We start from the raw sequence: 18,527 nt of genomic DNA, 5'->3' as shown, positions 1-18,527 counted from the left end.
AATACGAGTGCAGGAGGCTGGAAAAGGCTCACAGAAGAAGTTCTAATGGGAGAATGCAAATGACCGTAACCTGCATGCAGGTGAAGGTGGGCTGGTAGCAGTAACCGAGCTGGCTGAGTTCGGAAGAAGATGCACATCCACGGCCCTTAGCTAGTGCCACGGAGAACCAGAAGAATTGCCTCCTATCATTTGAACCACGTGATCAGACAACACGTCAGTCTTACCTGGAACCTCCTACAGCTCCTGTGGGGTCCACTCAAGTAAGAGTCTGCCTCTATCAATACCAGATTAAATAGAAAATGGCCTTTCATTGATCTCTCAGCTCTTCCAGGTGTCTCATTTAAGTGGTATTACTGGAATCTCACTCAGTTTACCAAAAAACTTTTATTATTTTCTGCATAAATTCACTACACTAAGTCAGCTCTTATTTTATTCTTACTTATATACCATCTCAAAGCAATTAACTTAATGAAGACCAGCAGGAAGTGATTTGGGAGGAGGCATAGCTTTTAAAACAAAAGTCAGTAACTTTTACATCACACTTTTGTGAATCTTACAATACAGATAATGATGTCTGTTCTACTGATGCCACCTGTTCTACTAATATCATCTATAAGCAAGTACAACTCTACATTACACAAGTATTCATAGTTTTACTTTCAAAATAATTTTTAATTGAGCTAAATCTTGGCAGAGCATATATTATGTATTTTAAAAATATACTTCACTAAGCAGAACAAACTAATTATGTCATTTTAAATACTGGCAGACGCAACTCTGAATTTTTAATTTTTTTCCTGTAGCATAATTTAAAAGCAGCGTGATGAAAAATGCAACCTCCCATCTTCAAAACTAGCCCACGCAGAGACTTTTAACTTATTCTGTCTGCAAAGCACATCAGTTAGGAAGAAGTTTATAAAACGTCTATTTTTTTTTTCCCCCCAGCCGACAGAGTCCCCGCCTTTTTGAAATTTGCCAAGATCTGCAATAACTGTGCATATTGGATAGCAACACATATCAAATTCATAATGTCAGTATAGCTTTAACTTTATTAAATACAGAGGAATGTTTTCCAACTTGGAAAATAGTGGTATTGTATGTTTAAGGAAGAAAGCATCAGGACAACAGAGCTGCTTGAGAAAAGAGGTGGTTTTATTTGCTAAGTCACTTTAGGAACAGCTTTCCCCCCCCCTCACTTTTTAATTTAAGTCCTCAGCAACATAGACAGATAAGCTCCACCACTGCCCCAGACTCAGGCACAGAGAGGTCCTGATGAGAAATGAAAGCTCAAGTATGTTGACAGCCTGGCCTTTGCTCAGTATGGTTTTGTACTAGAGCCCAGACAGGCATTAGGCGGCTAAGAAATGCGTACAGCACCACCCTGAGCAAGTGAGACAGCACCAGGGAGCCTTTTCCTGTTCTGTCTGTGCCCTCCTTCTCCAGAAGAGACATCCTGCTGCTGTTCTCCATTAAAAAAAGGTTTAAAATATAGGTCATACTTACCTATGTCTATGGGCTTGACTGACATCAAAGGTGACCACAGAGGTGTTACACCAATCATCATCTTCAGCCACATGATGTAAGTGGAGTTGAGTCTCAGAGAAGGCATGGAGCACTCACACTTGTCATACTCACTACAGTCACAATGAGCAACCATGACAGTCCCCTTTAGAGAGCTCGTAGATACATCTCCCAGTGACAGCTCTGACCTACAAGGGAAAAAACAAACCATAAAACAAACCCAACCAATATTTCTTTCTATATCTCAATAGAGGAGGTTTGTCCATCTGGATAAGGTTTACTTACCAAAAAAAAAAAAAAAAAATTAATGAAAAAAGTGAAAAAGGCAGTAATTGTAACCAATTGCTTTTACTTTGCTGCTTCTCCCTTTTTAAATGGTTTCCAAGTAAAGTAGTTAAGATGATTTCATGAAAAGTGTTCCTAAGGTTTGACTTTAAAACAAATGTGTTACAATACTAGATGATACCTGTAGTTTAGTCAGCCTAGTTTCTGATTCCTGATGGTAACTATTACTAGACACTTTTTAGGCACACAAAGTTAGTTTACCTTACAGTGGACTAATTGGCAGCTCTCTGCCACCCCCATAGAGATTATGCTCTAATTCCTATTCATGAGGCATTGAAATAAATCTAAAAAATTTATCATTCCTCCCAGCTTCTGCTACAATTAAGCATTACAATATAATAATCAATTATTCAAGTGAAAAACAAGTTTTGGAATAACAAAAGGCTAAAGAGCTCCACCATTCAGAACACATTTTAGTACTCATTTTCAACAACTTTTACAGTATTTGAAAACAAAATAGACACCTGCGTCCTCCAAAAGTCTTAACACTGTGCAGTTAATTCCAAGATAAGGCTTTAATTCTTTTTATGCACAGCACGTTTGTCTGTTAGATAGTCTGATGTTTCCCAGGAAAGCAAATTATTTACTCACACACATTAATACTATTGTCTTGGACAGGCTTACAGAAAGTATTTAGTAAGTAACTTACTGCATTTTGCTTTTATTGCTTCTCAGAGTAAAGCTCACGGGACTATTTTTGACTGAACGTTCAGATTTAGTTTCAAGGGGGGTTTTTTGCCCTTTTTTTTTTTCTTTCTATTAACACTCCTTCCTTGAGAGTTTAACGTACACAGTTTTTGATTACATAATCCACTGCAAAAATTGTATGGTCTAAGACAAACTTTTGAAGTTCTAAACAACTGATAGCTGCATGGGCATAATATATGTTTCATGAACAGTTTAATCGGATTTTCTGATGATAAGATTTCAATACATTTTAAATGAAATAAATGACAAAGTAGCATATACTGATACAAGCAGTCATGCATTATGTCTCTTGATGCTAGCAAATGTTTTATAGGATACAAAGAGAACATACGCATTCATATTGAAACACAGGCCACCACACTTAGTTTCTATCTCTAAAACATAGACAATTTTCCTTGGGTCAACTTCAAGAAACAGCACGAAGAAGTCCCATACTATTCCCCGCACACATTAGTACACAGATGCTTTTCAAGTATGTTTTACAGGCATTTTTAGAGCAATCCTCATGTCTATGATTACTCTTTTATACGTGTTTTCAATCTCCATTGACTTTAGTCAAACTATTCTCAATTTATGAAATAAATACCGCACAAGTGGGTACAAAGCTGCTTCTATTCTGAGAGCAACCAGCAGTTCCCAAAGTATTCTTCATTCTCATTTCTATTCCACAGATATTCTTTAGGCCCTTTCAAACACAGATACACGTTTATGGTGTACTGCAGGTATTCAGTGACACAGGCCTCCTTAAGGTAGTGAATTTAATAGTGTGAATACTTTGTGGCCAAACTTCTCACAGCAGCAAAGCCAAGACAAATCCTGACAGTTAAACCATCCTGGATTCTTTCCTGCTTTTGACATTTCATCCTTGCAAAAAAGCTTATGTTTTGAATTGTTCTGAAGTAATTTTGGAATTATTTCTGTATAGCAAGGGTTTTGTTTTACTAATTCAGAGAAAGAAATTGAAGTTAATAGAATAAGAACCTTTCTGTAAAAGTATTAAATAGCTTTATAGTTGGTATGATTCATTGTAACACTTGAGTTCAGGGAGGGCAGAGAACTCTACATTTGGAGGAGAAGAAAGGACAAGATTTTCTGCTTTTGTTTGGTTTTAGTCAATCTGGCATCTAGTACATTTAATTGACTGTAGAGCACAGGGAAATGGACATGATTCACTGATCCCGTTACCATAATCTGCCCTACTTAAAAAATGAAAAGGTCAAAAACTGAGGAGAGGCTGGAAGCGAACAAAGGGCTGATGAATTATGGGGAAGAGCGCGGGCAAATCATGCTGACTGGGACTGCAAGGGAACCCACAATACACACACACGGACCTCCCTGAATCGGGGCCCCGCTCCCCTCATCGTTCACTGATCAACACACACACACATTATGCACCCACCTTGTTTTTAGGATACTCTTTGAAGCTGGTAACGCAAGGATTTTCAATAACACTATGCCCTCGTAGCACCTGTACTCTGCAGTAATGACCCCATAAGCTATGCAGGTTCACATGAATATGTAGTTTACATTTATTAGTGCTACAGTCAGTCAATCCTGACATTCCTAAAATAATTTTTATCAGGACTCATAGACTTTAGGACACGAGAATTATGGAACCTTATGCGGATGGTATCTGGCAGACATACAGCTTTTAAATTACCCGGAATATTTTTGTCTTTATAGTTGTGGCTCCACTTCTTTCTCCTGAATTTCCTTTCAAAGACTTCGCAGAATTTTCTTTTAAGTTTCCCTGCCTTTTATTGTTGCTCACAGATTTTATTAGTCTCAAAAAACCTACAGTCAATCCATAAGAATGTAGTCTTTTCATCAAACCGCATCTTTAATCTGATCTATCTGGAAAGCAGTTGCCACCACACCACCACCCCCATCCTTCTCCTAATCATTCCTAATAATTATTTCAATTTTTAACCATCAAACTGAGCTTATTTGCACCCAGAAGACCACCTGTGTACAGGGGAAAAATCTGCTAGAGAGCTCCTCCCATGTTGTGCTGTGCCAGTATTGTGTTTCAAAGGCCACTTATGTAGGAGCAAACAGGCATGGGTTGTTATTTCTCCCTGCTCCCACCACACAAACCTTTTTGTTTGTTTACTGTATAAAATGCTGTGTGTAGGAATGTGAGTGTAACTGGAGGAAAACCCCGTGGCTCCATGCCAGGCAGGTCTTCCACCCCTTGTGATGGAGAATTACCAGCATCTCACTTCTGTGCTGTAGATTTCTCTCACAGCTCACTACCTCTGCAGGCAACGAGGGCAAAGCATGGGGAAAGACCAAGCTACGTTATCAGATGCCAGGTCCGCTCCTGGAGGAAGATATCCAGATACCAATAAACAGGGTAATGAGCTTCGCATTTCCCCAAACTGGCAAGACACAGGGACTATCTCACAAAATTGAGTTTGGGATAAGAGAATAGATCAACGGAGGACATATGATCATGAGGGGCCCCCACATCAACTTACTCCAAATTGCCAAGCCTGGGCTAAATGTATGAGACCTGCTTACACGCAAAACAACAGAAAACCAAAGTATTTTGGAGAACTGCGGCAGCCTGGGATTGCACAAGCAGCCTGTCACCTTCAGTTTGGCTGCAGATGGATCCAGTCACAGAATAACCATTGTTCCTAAACTGTACATACTGACTTTACAGGAGTTTATGCTTATAAAGCCCTCACAGGTTCAGGAGAGGTCAGTGCCTTCATTCAGCAGAATGAGAGGAGAAATTTTGGGTAAACTTAAAACAAAGCAACGGGCTATTAAAAACTGGAGTTTTCCATCAGACTTGCAGCACACTGAGAGAAGCTATAAATCCTGGTTCAACCAGCACTTTACATCACGCAACAGCGATCAGATCTAAGCCAGATCCAAATCGTGGTGGGGGGAAGGAAAGGCAGAGGGCTTATAAAATATATAAGTATATACTATGTCCCCATCCAGTTTTATAGTGCTGGCTGCAGGAACTGGAGAGATTTGTCTTGGCACAGAGAGGTAAGCAAAAACCAGATAGGTACTAAGCATGTGAACTTCTGTGAACAGATTACTGGAGCCCACCTCTGAGATTCAACAGAAAACTAGTGAACCGGACTTAAGTTTTAATGGCTGGCAGAGAAGGGAGGGACAATGCACAAAGGCAATGTGACTTTAAGCTGGAAAAATGGGACTAAAGCATAAGAGACTGCAGAAGAGGAAAAAAAAATAAATACTGCATGCCCTGAACCACAGAAGTAATTAACATTGCAACAAGGGCATGTGTCCAAGGCTTGCTTTTCTTTTCCACTCTAAACGCTGCACTTTTCAGTTGTGCACAGACAGTTCTTTTAGTCAACACCTTAAGTTAATACCTCCTAAATGTTTTGTATTTTGGTGCACAATTCAACCACACTTCGGAAGGTGTTGTTACGTATGCTAAATTCATCTGTGGCCCTGTGGTGAACTTCTAGACTTCAAATTAGACACTGCAGAATGTCTTCACTGAATTTCAATCAATTTCTTGCAATTGGAACACCTAACCAAAAACAAAAGGTCAAAATTGTTTTAGGAAGAAATACATGAACTTCTACAATTCCTCTAATTTCAGGAAAGGTACAACATCACACTTAGGTAGCTATGTTGAGGCATATCAGAAATAAGGTCACCATTGTAACTCTGCTTTCAAAATTTCTATATACTGTGTTTGTGCAAGCGCTACCTTTATTAGGAATTGACAGAGCAAAGCTGTCTGGGGTTCTAAGGATTTTCAATAATTATATCTCAATGTATTTGATATATAGTAGCTCTAGGACAATACTTATTTGAACAAGCTGCCCCATTAAACTGCAGAACATCTGATGGCTGCCTAGCTCATGAGAGGATAAGTCTCTAATGAAAGGTTAATGTTCTCCAGCTGAAGAAGGCTCAATGTATAACTGATGCACTCGACTAAACCACCAGTCTTGAGGCAAATTGCATGATTTATCCATAAAAACACGGGAGCCTAGGCCCAGAACTAAAGGAGAGCCTCACAGGTACTTCAAATAGGTCAGAAATATGAGTACACCCTATACATCACCATCTGCTGAAAGGGCAAATTATAATCAGTGCTCAAAATGAAACTGGGAGCATTCATCTGTGTCACTACAAAAGGATCCCTAAGGCTAAGTGATTTCAGTTAATGTAATTAACCGTCAGGGTTTACAGCATTCCTAGAATACATACAACTGGAAAGATCATTCACTTTTGGTAGACAATTAACCTAATTTGTCTAATTAAGTTTCAGAATAATCTTTCTCCTCCCAAAGACATGCTGCTAGGGAAGGTAAAAGCCCTATCATTACCCTTGCTTGAGCCTCTTACAGAATACTGTCTTAGCACTGTTTTGGACAGAACAAAACATTTTCTTTTCAAAGTAACTTGATATCATTTACAAGCAGGGAAACTGTGGATGTGTAAAATAAGAGGATACTTCTTTCATGCTGAAAAAAATAAAAGCTGTTGAGGACCCAAGCTTTTTTGTTGTACATTCTTCTAGGTCATTATTTTTGTACGTTGCCTGTCCTATATGTGAGAATTCTGGCTTGATCTCCAGACTCCCAGGGAGTAACACATGCCAGGAATGCATATTTTTAAAACTGGGAATGTTTTCAAGGTATTTTGGCTCATGTGAATAAAATGTTAAGGTATCAGCAAGCCAACAGGGAAAGCTGTCACCCTCCCAAAATCTGAAATGCTTTACTAGCTGTTCCCCTAGAACACAGGGACCCTAAAAGAAAAATATTAATATGAAATCTGGGGAGTGAAACAGGTTCTCCAATGTCAGGGACTGCACTGCATCCCGCCTTTGCAGCAAAAAGTAATCCAATACAGAAATGTCACAAGGTCTCTAGTGAGTCCATAGGGCCTGCTCTCATAAATTGCATGACACTTACTGAATTCCCTTCATAATACAAAGAACCTCTTCATCCCAGCTGGGACTTGAATCTGTTGTTCCACGGATGTTAGGCATACCAAAAAAATTCAATATAGAGATTACTACACTGGGATGACTGGCAAAGATTTTTCTATGGCAGTTGAGACTGGATGGAACAGAGGCAAAGTCAGATCTACTTCTCCCACAAACACACATGTAATGGTATTTCAGAAATCAAAGTAACGGGGAACACTGGAAATAGGAACCTACTCAAAATCTGATTTCAGCTTTAAAGTATTATGTCAACTAAACAACCATATTTATTACTAGTTAATACACTTGCTTTCTACCCTGACTACAGGGATAATTTGTGGCAAGTGATATCCGGCTTTTTAAGTACAAGTCATCACCTGTAAATTCAGCTAATTCAACTGTTTATGTTTAGCCTGTTTCCTAAGGAAATTAAGTCTGTGGGTTCACGCCATTCCTTCCGATCCATCAGTAATTCAGAAAAACCAGTGTGGTTTCGTAAGTGGAATCAAATAGATCTTTTTATGATCAAATCAGGCAGGTCACGTATACAAGACCTGCCCACTCCACAGTCAGGATGATTGCCATCTATTACCATTCCAGAGAATACTTACCACAGTGACAGCTGCACAGGTAGGTGTCTCTCAGAGGCATCGGTGTGACTAGAGTAGCATTTGGCATTGGCTTAAATGTTAAGTAACATAATTACTTCAAGAGAGAGAACATTATGGTCAAAAGCATAAAAAAGGCAGAACCAAGATCGCAGCTTTAAAATTAAGCAGTTGTAACAGCAAAGATATTTTAGCAAGTCAACATCGATTTCATTAAAGCATTTTAAGAAACATGGAAAGAACAGAGGAGGGCGACTCTCCATTCCAACCATTTCTCAGCCAAAGACAGAAACATAAACTTTCCATATTGTCCAAGATTACTTTTAGATAAGACAAAGGTACGCAACGTATCATCTGCTTGCAAAGCTAATGCTAGCACTGTGCTGCAAGCTTGAGAGGCCAATGTTGATGTTTTAGAAAATGCTTTCAGATTTCTAATGCTAACAGTGAGAAATTTAACAGAGTCTGTACTTACACAGCATATAAAAGATTAATCTTCAAGTTGGCTCTCAAGTACAACTTCAAAAACCGCAGGCTACAAACTAACAGGTCCAGCTTGCCTTTAATCCAACATTCAATGTTCCAATTTGAATCTGAACAAAAACAAAGGGATTAAACATTTCTGAACTATATTAAAACAAAAAAAAAAACCCAAACCCAAACAACTGAAGAGCCAGGATAAAATTCACTCACAAAGAGAGGACAAGTAGCAGATATCCATGAAGGTGAGGCTGGACCACAAGTGTGCAAATGTTTACGAATAATCCTTGCTGAATTAGGCACCAGTATATGCCCTTAAACACTTAAAAGGCTAACAAGCTATGTGATACTGCTGCATTCTAATTATTAGAGAAGGAATACATTTTGCCTGGCTTTATGGACAAGGCCACAAGGGGAAGAAAGAAATTAAGGTGCTGCTGCTGGTTGAAGGTTTTGCTGCTGTTAAGTGGTACAGCCTTTCTGTGGCTGTACTGTGTACACTTTGTGCACACATATAGAGCTGTACTGCATACACAACAGCAACAAATTTAGTGTGGCAGTCTTTAACAGAGATTTATTTGTTCCGTGGGACAAATAATGTTCCACGTTCTTGTAAAATGAAATTCTGCTCTACTGAGGTCAATGAGATTCCTGCCGCTGACAGCAGTACGCCAACAGGCCAGTATGCTGCTCAGAGACTGTGGTTCACAGGAGGAGAAAAACAGCCTAGGAAAAAATAATTCAATCTAATCCATGTACAGGTATTTACTAAGGCATCACAATCCAAGCAGAAAAGATGGCACTTGCTCTCCATCTCCCCCACCTCCTGAAGGAGTTTAAAGCCCATATCCACAAAAATATTTAAAATATTTCTCATAGCGTCTAAACACCTTTGAAGATCTGGGCTTACATCCTCATATGCAGTGCTACATATTTTATTCCGAATTCCCCTAGAAAGACAGCCAACTTTTTTTTTTTTCCCCTTTGAAACTGTGCTATACAATTTCCTTCATCTTTCACTACAGACTTCTCTGAGGAAGGATTTTACCATACTATGTTGCCTGCTCTGGACAAAAATGAATACCCATTAATACAACCCAGTCCCCCCTCCCCCCAAACAACAAAAAACCCCAACCGTTTTTTGAAGAAGTAGTAACTTCTTATGCCCTTGAATGGAAAACCTACCTATTTCCTGAGAAGCAGAGATACTTATTTGTGAAGGAATAAACTTCCTTGCTTGCATGCTTGCTCTGTACAAAGAACAATCAATGTCGTTATCACTCCAAAGGCAACACAGAAAACTTTCTTCGCTCATTAGCAAGGGAGGCTTGGTTTCGGATGCTCCATGCTCTCTCCTCAAACCAGACCAGCTCTCCACCACTCCAGCAGAGAAAGGACTCAAAAACGTCTCATTCAGCAGCATACAGGGTAACGTAAAGTTCCTGGGAGGAATTTGATGGACCATACAATGGGCAACTGCTGTTTGAAGAAAGTCTGCAAATATAAAGGCAAAGATATCAGAAATAAAAGAAAAAGTTGGTATTACTTGACAATGAAAAGGGAGTGGCTGATGATCAGACTATTTCCAGGGGCTATTCTCCTCTGAGTTGCAAACAAAAATAACTAAAAACATCCCCTCTGAACTGGTGTCACAACTGACAGATGCCAGCCTTCTCCCCCAAAGTCGCTACGCCTAACTTTTTGTTTTCTCAACCTCTTGAAACAGGTCAAGACCAAGACTGTATGTGAAGCACCTCTTTGGGGTAAATTGGCTTATATTAATTCAAAATACAGTGAATCCTAACCCTAAGTTCAGGCACTATCCAGGTATGAGTCTCATCTCCCCCTGCAGTGCTGGGACACTTGCAATCCAGCTCTTATAACATGGCTCCATTACTGTGGAAAAAATAATCCCATTGTAAATATAACACATAGTCACATTGTGACTGTTAAATACCGAAGAATAGTATTACAAAAATATATGACTGGATGTAACTACGCAACCCCAGGGCACTATCTGGGAAATGAGATGTAGGAAAAGAATAATCTTTTCCATCAGACATAGATTCTTCAAAATAAAATCGCTCTGACCACATTTGTAGCTCTTGTTGGTAAGTCATAGCTTGAATTACGCTAACAATGATTTTGAGAATGATGAGCATGTCTGTTTTGGAAATAGCTTACCGTAAAACACCACGTGAATTTCAAAGATTAAAGCTCTAGTTACAGAAAGGCATGTGGGTCATTTGTGCACTTTGCATTTAGTTTTTCACTCAGTAAGGGCATAAATATTTTAAGCAGTTCATTAGATAGAAATTAATTGATGCGCTATGCCTTGCGATAGCCAAAATAAGAAAAACAGAATTTCTCTAGCTCTGTTTGATTAATAGCACATAAGCATAAGCTAAATAATATAAAAACACAAAATGAAAGCTTTTAAAAAGGTAGATGCGTGCTACCTTAAAAGCAGACACTGTGTTACTATGCAGTGCGTTAAAGTGTTTCGTTTTCTCTTTACACAGATTTTGTATTGCCAGACTCCTGAAGGGTTCTGCTCTTTCCTCCTCTCTCATTTAACAGAGTTTGTGCCTCTGTAAATATCAGCTTCATTAGGCCTCCTGGCTGCATGCGGAGGATTCAGTCGACTGAACAGACTATTAGTCCATAATACATAATTAAAAAAGGACAAATAAGTAAGTGACATGACTGCCTATGAAGCAGGACAGATAACTAACATACTACTCAATTCACAGAGTCAGTTGGGGGGTGGGAAGACATTCCTGCCAGTCATCTCTTTTTCTGAAAAACGACTGCCCCCTCACATACCACACCAGACAATCTCACGGGATTAATTAAATCCTATAAAGTCAAAATGTGTGCAGCTACCTACCACTTCTGCAGAAGTGTTAAAAAAATAAAAGAACCGTAATGCGTTACAATACAGAACATTTAATAGCTCTTAAATGCCCGTTAACAAACAGCAGCACGCATTAAGAATGTTTTCCTGCTACAGGTGTAACAGTTTGTCCATGACACAGACACACAGGAGGCCAGCACTTACAGTTCTGGCCCTCAAACAGTGGCTTATTTCATGTCTGGGTTAACAGGGCTACAAAGATGCCAGCCACGGCTATTTGCTTATTTGGAATCACACGGAGATGGCCACTCAATAGATACACCGACTTTCAGTCATTACAGGCCATCAGACAGTGACAAACTGCTCTGAAGCCTAATGAAAACTCCCTGAGGCATCCAGGTTTTCTAATTAAAAGGTACACAGTATGTTTAGATTACGTAAGGTATTTAAAAGAAGAATGTCAACAATGCGATATTTGATACTGAGTGGATAAAGGTACGTATATAGAAAGATAAAGAAAGATGTATATGTACATAGAAAGGATATGTATATATAAAAAGATGTATATGTATATAGAAAAGATACAGAAATCTAATGATTTATTCATTTTTTGTGAAGACACAAGATGACACAAATTTTGAAACTAACTTCATTGGATTGCAGCATCTGCTTTCTCCCTAAGCATCATCACCAAAAGTCTTTAAATAGTCCTTATTTTAATGAAAAAAAGGAAAGGCAAATACCAGCTGTCCCTGAACAGCATACACCAATATTGTTACAGACATTTCCCAATTAGAAAACTAGTTTATTATATCCAACATTTGCAGTTACTTGAGCCCCCTCTAACAGCACTGTGAAAGCAGGAATGTCAGCTACCTAAAAAAGCAGAGCTCAAACTCAAAGTGACACCCCGGCTACACTAAACTAAACAGAAACTTTGCAGTTCTGATGGAACTGGGATTTTCCCTTCTGCTTTTGGACCTATTAGGGTAACAAAACAAATTGCCCATGAACTTCTATCTTATCGAATTTTGACTGGGGCATTTATTTGAATGCGTCTTGACTCACCACATACTTTCTACTGATGTTTCCTGATCTTAAAAGTCAGTGGCACTGCTTTTTGGGATAAGACACATAGGCACAACCCTGAGAGTGTCAACATTTCAATTCCGCACAATGATAACATCAGGTCCTTTGTATATTCTAGTTGCACGTTGTGACAAGATACTAATCCAGTAGCATGACTTGAAACACCGCTGTAAAACAGAAATGATGATTACTCTTCATTCTACATAATTTCCAACAGATTTATTTTTTTGGTGACTTACCCAATAGCACAAACATGGCCAGAATGATTTGCCAATACATCTTGTTTTGTAGAGCTGATCTGAAAAACATATAGAAAATTAACTGAGAGCTGATAATTATCAGTCTATTATTTCATTAGGGTTTCATTTTGGTGCACTTCAGTTAATTTGATATTCACACCTTTGTAAGCAGAAAGGAAGAACAAAATCAGAACATCATTTGAGAAAAAAAACATTGCTTAGAATATCAATTAAACATCAATACAGCTCTTCTTTCATCATTAGAGCTCTATAGTACCTCACTTCTCCAGGCTTTTGCTGATCATTGTTCACCTTCTGGATTTGGTCATCTGAAAGGCACTACAAATGCAAACAATCAAAATGCCCAAGAGATACTCAATTTTCCAAGTACAGCATACACAAAAGCCCTCGGGCACCCATTTCAACGGTGAAGACTTCACTAAACTTTACAGTAATATTTCAATACTGTTCTTTCATTTCAGGTACTTTGTTCTTTTTTATTTTCATCCCATAGTTACATAAATTCTGTTGAAGCCCAAATATAAGCATTTTCATACTTTAAAAAAAGCTCAATAGAGGATATCAGAGTAAAACATACAGAATCTGGTTGCCGTTGTAGTTAAGCAGAACTGAACGATTAGTAAAATTTACAGCTCAAGTCAGACAGAGAATGCTGGGACAAGAAATAAGACCTAGGGAGTCCCTCCAAAGTGTTCTCAGAAATATTTAAGGAATGAGAACAATTTCCTTGAGAACATCTATGTTGCCAAAAGAACCAGTGCCAACGCTATGTAACCCACTGGCCTTTCAGTCTGGGGGTGCAGGTACTGCACTACATATACATACGCACTGTATGATACATACAGACTACCACGGTGGGAGAGTCTCCATACAGGCTACACAGCAGTTGGCTCTGCAGCCTGGAAGGAAAGCGTATGTGGACACAGAAGACCAGAAGGAGAGAAAAAGGGTGATTCCTTCCTGGTTTTTACCACTCCTGTCCGTGCACAGTCTGAGTACATCCCCGTTGTCTCACCCAGGGCAGCGCCTCAACAAGCCCCCGCAGAGCGGAGGGTCAGCCCCACAGAGGAACCAGTGGCTGCTAATAAAACCAAAGAATTTGGGTACAATAAGCAAAGCCACCCTCTGCTCACAGCTATCCCTCCTCTCCCTTTTGCCCTCACCAGAGACTTTGATATGATCATCCAGTGACCCTGACACTGCTTTAAGCCTTGACCATAGCTTAAAGCAGAGGTGATTCAATAGGCATAGCTGTCTACCTGAAGCAGCAGACAACTGACCAGTGAAGTTACAACATCTCAGTATTCTTGTCTCCCTGCAAGCTCTCCCACAAGGAAAGCCCTTGCAGATTTAGCTGGAGCTGGAGCCAGAGCCAAGCCATTTCTTCAGCACAGACCATCTTCATGTCGGTCTGCAAGATGAGTCAGCCCCATCCACTTTTCTCCCCATTCACCCAGGTTATAATCAGAGTACATTTTAAGCTACACTTTGAGCAATTAAAGAGGAAAGCTCAAAATTTCAAAGGCAGTGCTTCACAACCCCTACTTCAGAGGAAAATTTGCCTCTCAGCACAGCTGTTAGGAGGCCAGCCTTACCTGTACCTCTTCCATTAGTCTATCTCCTAATAGGTGAGTCATGAAGGCCAGAGAAATTATCTAGCTACAACCTTCTATTAAGTCTGTCATTTCACAAAGATACAGGCCAGGATTATTTCCAAAAGCCTATGATCGAAGTTATCTAGTTTTTTTCCCAAGTTATCTAGTTTTTCTCAAGTTTCTGACTGAAGAAAAAAAGAAAAACAACCCTTTTAAAATAATTTACTTGACGTAAGCATACTCTATTCACACTATTAAATGTATGGTTTAATGAAAACTAGTCCATATTCCTCTTTTAAAGGTGCAACAAAAATCTGCTGTACATAGCTCAACCACTTCTCAATAAGAAACCGGCAGAGATCACTTCCATGTGTTGTACAAGAAAATCAGACGTATATTTCAAAAGCTTATAATGTTATCAATGTGTCATGGATGTTATTGCAAATGCTTTAAAGCTCTCACTTTCAAAACAAGTAAAACATTTCCACCAGCAAGAGCTCTAAATAATCCATAAAGTTATGGTCCATCACTTGCTCTCCCATCATAGGCACTGCAAGAAGCAAAAGCTGTCACCCAGATATCTTAGCCCTATTGCTCCTAGCTGTTTGAAGGGAAGAACCACTATTTTGGTAACTACACATATTTCATTGTACTATTTCAAAGCAGAATGTGAAACACCATCTCCCATTTGTTCCTGGAAGTAAGAAGACAAATAGTTAATCGTGTTAACAGCGGCTGCTGTGGTAGTTTCACCCATGCAATACCTACTGTAGACTGAAAAGAAAGCAACCACAGACCCCCAGAACCACATACACCTCCAAGAAGGAAAGCTATAATTATGTAGTCTACTGAAGATAAAGCCGTTTTCACTTCCTGCTGCCACAAAAATGACCAGACAGAGCAATCAAAGAGATTCTGATATCAGCACTAATTTAACCACAATTAACAATATTTGGACCAGAGAGCAAAAACACAGTTCAGACGAGCTCGAGACATCTTCTTTTCCTACTTCTATTGCATCGATCCAGGCTGATTTTTACAGAGGTGTTATTTTTCAATCCTGGTTCCAACAACATTCACGAACAAAAAACAGTGCTGTACATGATCAAAAAAGCAATGTAAGCTACATGTCACCAGCATTAGCTTCTTTCCTGTTCAAAGTTCAGTATCGCTTGTGTAAACTTTACACAGGAATTGGGTAAAAAGAGATATCTACAGATAATTCCCAGGACAAGATGAATGTACTACTGGACCGGACAGGACTACCCAGTATCTTTTCTAGTGAGAATATTGAGCTTACCGGAATTCCTAACTTCATTGTAAGAAAGAATACAAGTTTTACAAGAACAGTTACAGGGAACAGGAAGTTAAATAAAGGAGAATTATTAAAACTTGTAACTATAGCTCTGTGCCGGAGAGAGTAAGTTTACACAGCAAGGACAAATGGTTTTATGCATGGCTGGGGATGTATCCATACAAACGGAAGGAATCAGGGCCCATTTTAACACATCTATCTAAAGATACTGCATTCTGAAACCACCGACTTTGCTGCTGCTGCTGCGTACAAGAAATTTTCCAATTTCATATGTAAATAGTATGTTCCTCTCCATGCTAACCACTGTACAAAAAACTTCAGGAAGGACAGTCCCTCTCGTAACAAAAACATCCGATTTAAAACAAAACACAGCAGATATGGCAAGCAACGAGGACAACAGGGAAAGTAGGATCATTTTTCTTTACAGGCCGGCTGAGAAGTCATACAATCCATTGGCATATCAGCATGGGAAACATTTTCAGCACAGCCTGAAACAAGCACGGCTAGTGATCCACAAACACCTGCTCACTGGGCATGGAAAATGTACTGAAAGTTTTCCTTTTCCTTCCAGAGCTGCCTTTTTTTTTTTTCCAGTTTCTTGTCTTGACAACTTACATTTCTGCGTGTCTCCTTTCTGAACTACAAAAAAAGGGTTAATGTGAAAAGAGGACTGCAGTATGAGGCAGGTCTACCTGTCCAGTTGGAACATGAGTGAACAGGGGGTGGCACTGGTGACTAAGAGTGCCAAGTCTCTACAACCCATCCTGCACACAGCAGAGCAGAAGAACCCTGACACCACTAAACTCAACTTTTACAGGGACAAAGAGACTAGACGAGCAACTGTTGCAAGATCAGAGCCTTACATATTAGTGGTTTCCAATGACCAATTTCAAAGCCTACAGAAATTTGTAGAAACTCAGTCGCCAGGATCTCCTGTTTTTCCTCAAGTAATGCAACACACACACACACACACACACAGGGTCTGGAGTTCTTTTTTTCTTTTTCTTATTCCCACCCTCCCAAAAAAACAACAACAGCTGCTAGTTAATGGGAAACAGGAACATAATACTGCAAGCATACAAACTGTCCCTGACTTTTGCAAATACTCCGCTACAGCTGTTTTTAAATATTTAAAAGATCTCTATAAAGCATAAAAATATTTTAGTAATAATGCCTACGCACAGCACCTTCTGGCCTGCTCTTTAAGGGTGCCGAGGGCTTTCCAGTCCCGTTGGTTTTGGCAAGACCAGTGGTTCTCGGTCAGCCCTCCTGGGCATGGAATTTCATTGCATTTGTTTGTCATTTAGTATATCAGTAAACATTATTAATAAAGAGTTCAGAGTAAATGGAACATACAAAATAGTAATGAATATGAGTTGCACTGAATAATTTTGCTTTCTAATACTAAACCTTTAACCAAGGCAACCCAAGTTGCATGTCTCCCCACACACTAAGTACAATAGGACTAGCAGCAGAGCTACGCTCGTCTCACTCGTGCACAACAGCACAGCTACAAAAACAGGCTCCAAGCCTGCTGATGGAGCCTCCCTTCTGAAACTCAACAGCAAAATGTCCCAAACTCTAGAGTTTCTCCAGATTGTACAATCTCTCTTGATTGAACTACCCTTTCATTTCACAAACATCCACGCTGCTCAAAGACAGGTTCCCTTCGCCAGCCCACCGCAGAGACAGAAGGCAGGGGATCCAGCAGCACCGCAGTTGCATTTGTTCCTGCATCTCCACCACCACAGCACTGAACGCAGTCCTGAAGTTTGTGCGCGCTCATGACGCACAACTTGAGAGACTGAAGTTTCATAAATATTCCTGATTTTAAGTCAGCAATAGAGAAAAGCATTTTTAATAACCACTCTCTCATTGTTTTTCACTGATGAACATACATTGGTTTTTCCTTACATGCAGCTGTAAGCAGTGCTCCTGTAATTACCTGGCACTTCAAGTTCCTCCATATTACAGCCACACTTGGTAGGTAAGGGTTCCCAGTGTTTTCATTATAAACTCTATTTAAAAATGCTGTGTCAATAATTAACATGAAATTTCCAAAGTGCTCTTCTATCAGAACGGACTATAATGGCTTCTGCAGCATCAGTGACTCACAACCCACATTCATGGAGATTTCTTTTTTCTTTTGCTTCAGACACTACACCTCAAGAGATTTTAAAAAGAAAAAAAAAAAAAGGTCTGATTTGGGTACACCATGCCAACCTCCAAAGTTGCCTGGTCCTTTCGAGAGCTGATCCGTGAGGGAAAAGACCACGCTCACCCACCGGCTGTGTTCCGTTCTCAACGTCTATTTCGGCAAAAGCCGGCTGGTTTTCACCGTGCGGCACCCTCCAGCTGCCCCGGTTTCCCCCACTACCACGCGGGAAGGAGCCGGCCCGCCGGGCCGAGGAGTGCTTCACCCTCCACGGACACACCACGGCCCCGCCGGCCGCCTCACGAGTGGAAGGGAGCGTCCCGCGAAGCCGGCCGGCCGGGAGAGAGAGAGAGAGAGAGAGGGAGGGAGGGAGGGAGGGAAGGAAAGAAGCGGGCAAAGGCCCCCAGCCCCACGGCTGTCACGCGGGGGAAGCCGCAAATTAAAGAAACAAGCGGGGGGGGGGGGGGGGGAGTAAATTCACCGACCTACTTCACTTCATTCCCGGAGCCTTAACCGACAGCCGAAGTTACGCCGCCGTGGTCATCTCACGCTGATCCGCCAGGCGCCTTCGCCCGCTGGACAGCCCCAGCCGGGGAGCAGGAGGGCCCCCGCCGCCGCCGCCGCCGCCGCCGCCGCCGCCCGCGGCACCGCCCGCGCC

The 18,527-nt window shown here is 40.4% G+C and overlaps 1 protein-coding gene across 1 annotated transcript in view; it reads right to left on the bottom strand.

Moving 5' to 3' along the window:
- Positions 1-12,835, bottom strand: part of LEPR (leptin receptor) — a 35,185-nt gene extending 22,350 nt beyond the window's left edge. The window contains exons 1-4 of the mRNA XM_050900786.1: positions 12,784-12,835; positions 9,784-10,092; positions 8,594-8,711; positions 1,504-1,709 (exon numbers count right to left, since the gene is read on the bottom strand). Coding sequence (XP_050756743.1) covers positions 1,504-1,709; positions 8,594-8,711; positions 9,784-10,092; positions 12,784-12,823 — 673 coding nt within the window. The 5' untranslated portion in view covers positions 12,824-12,835. The remainder of the gene's footprint in view (positions 1-1,503; positions 1,710-8,593; positions 8,712-9,783; positions 10,093-12,783) is intronic.
- Between the last annotated feature and the right edge of the window lie 5,692 nt (positions 12,836-18,527).

This window comes from Gymnogyps californianus, chromosome 8, assembly GCF_018139145.2.
Source record: "Gymnogyps californianus isolate 813 chromosome 8, ASM1813914v2, whole genome shotgun sequence".
In the NCBI taxonomy this organism is placed as follows: domain Eukaryota; kingdom Metazoa; phylum Chordata; class Aves; order Accipitriformes; family Cathartidae; genus Gymnogyps; species Gymnogyps californianus.
This window is presented reverse-complemented; position numbering and strand designations above follow the sequence as displayed.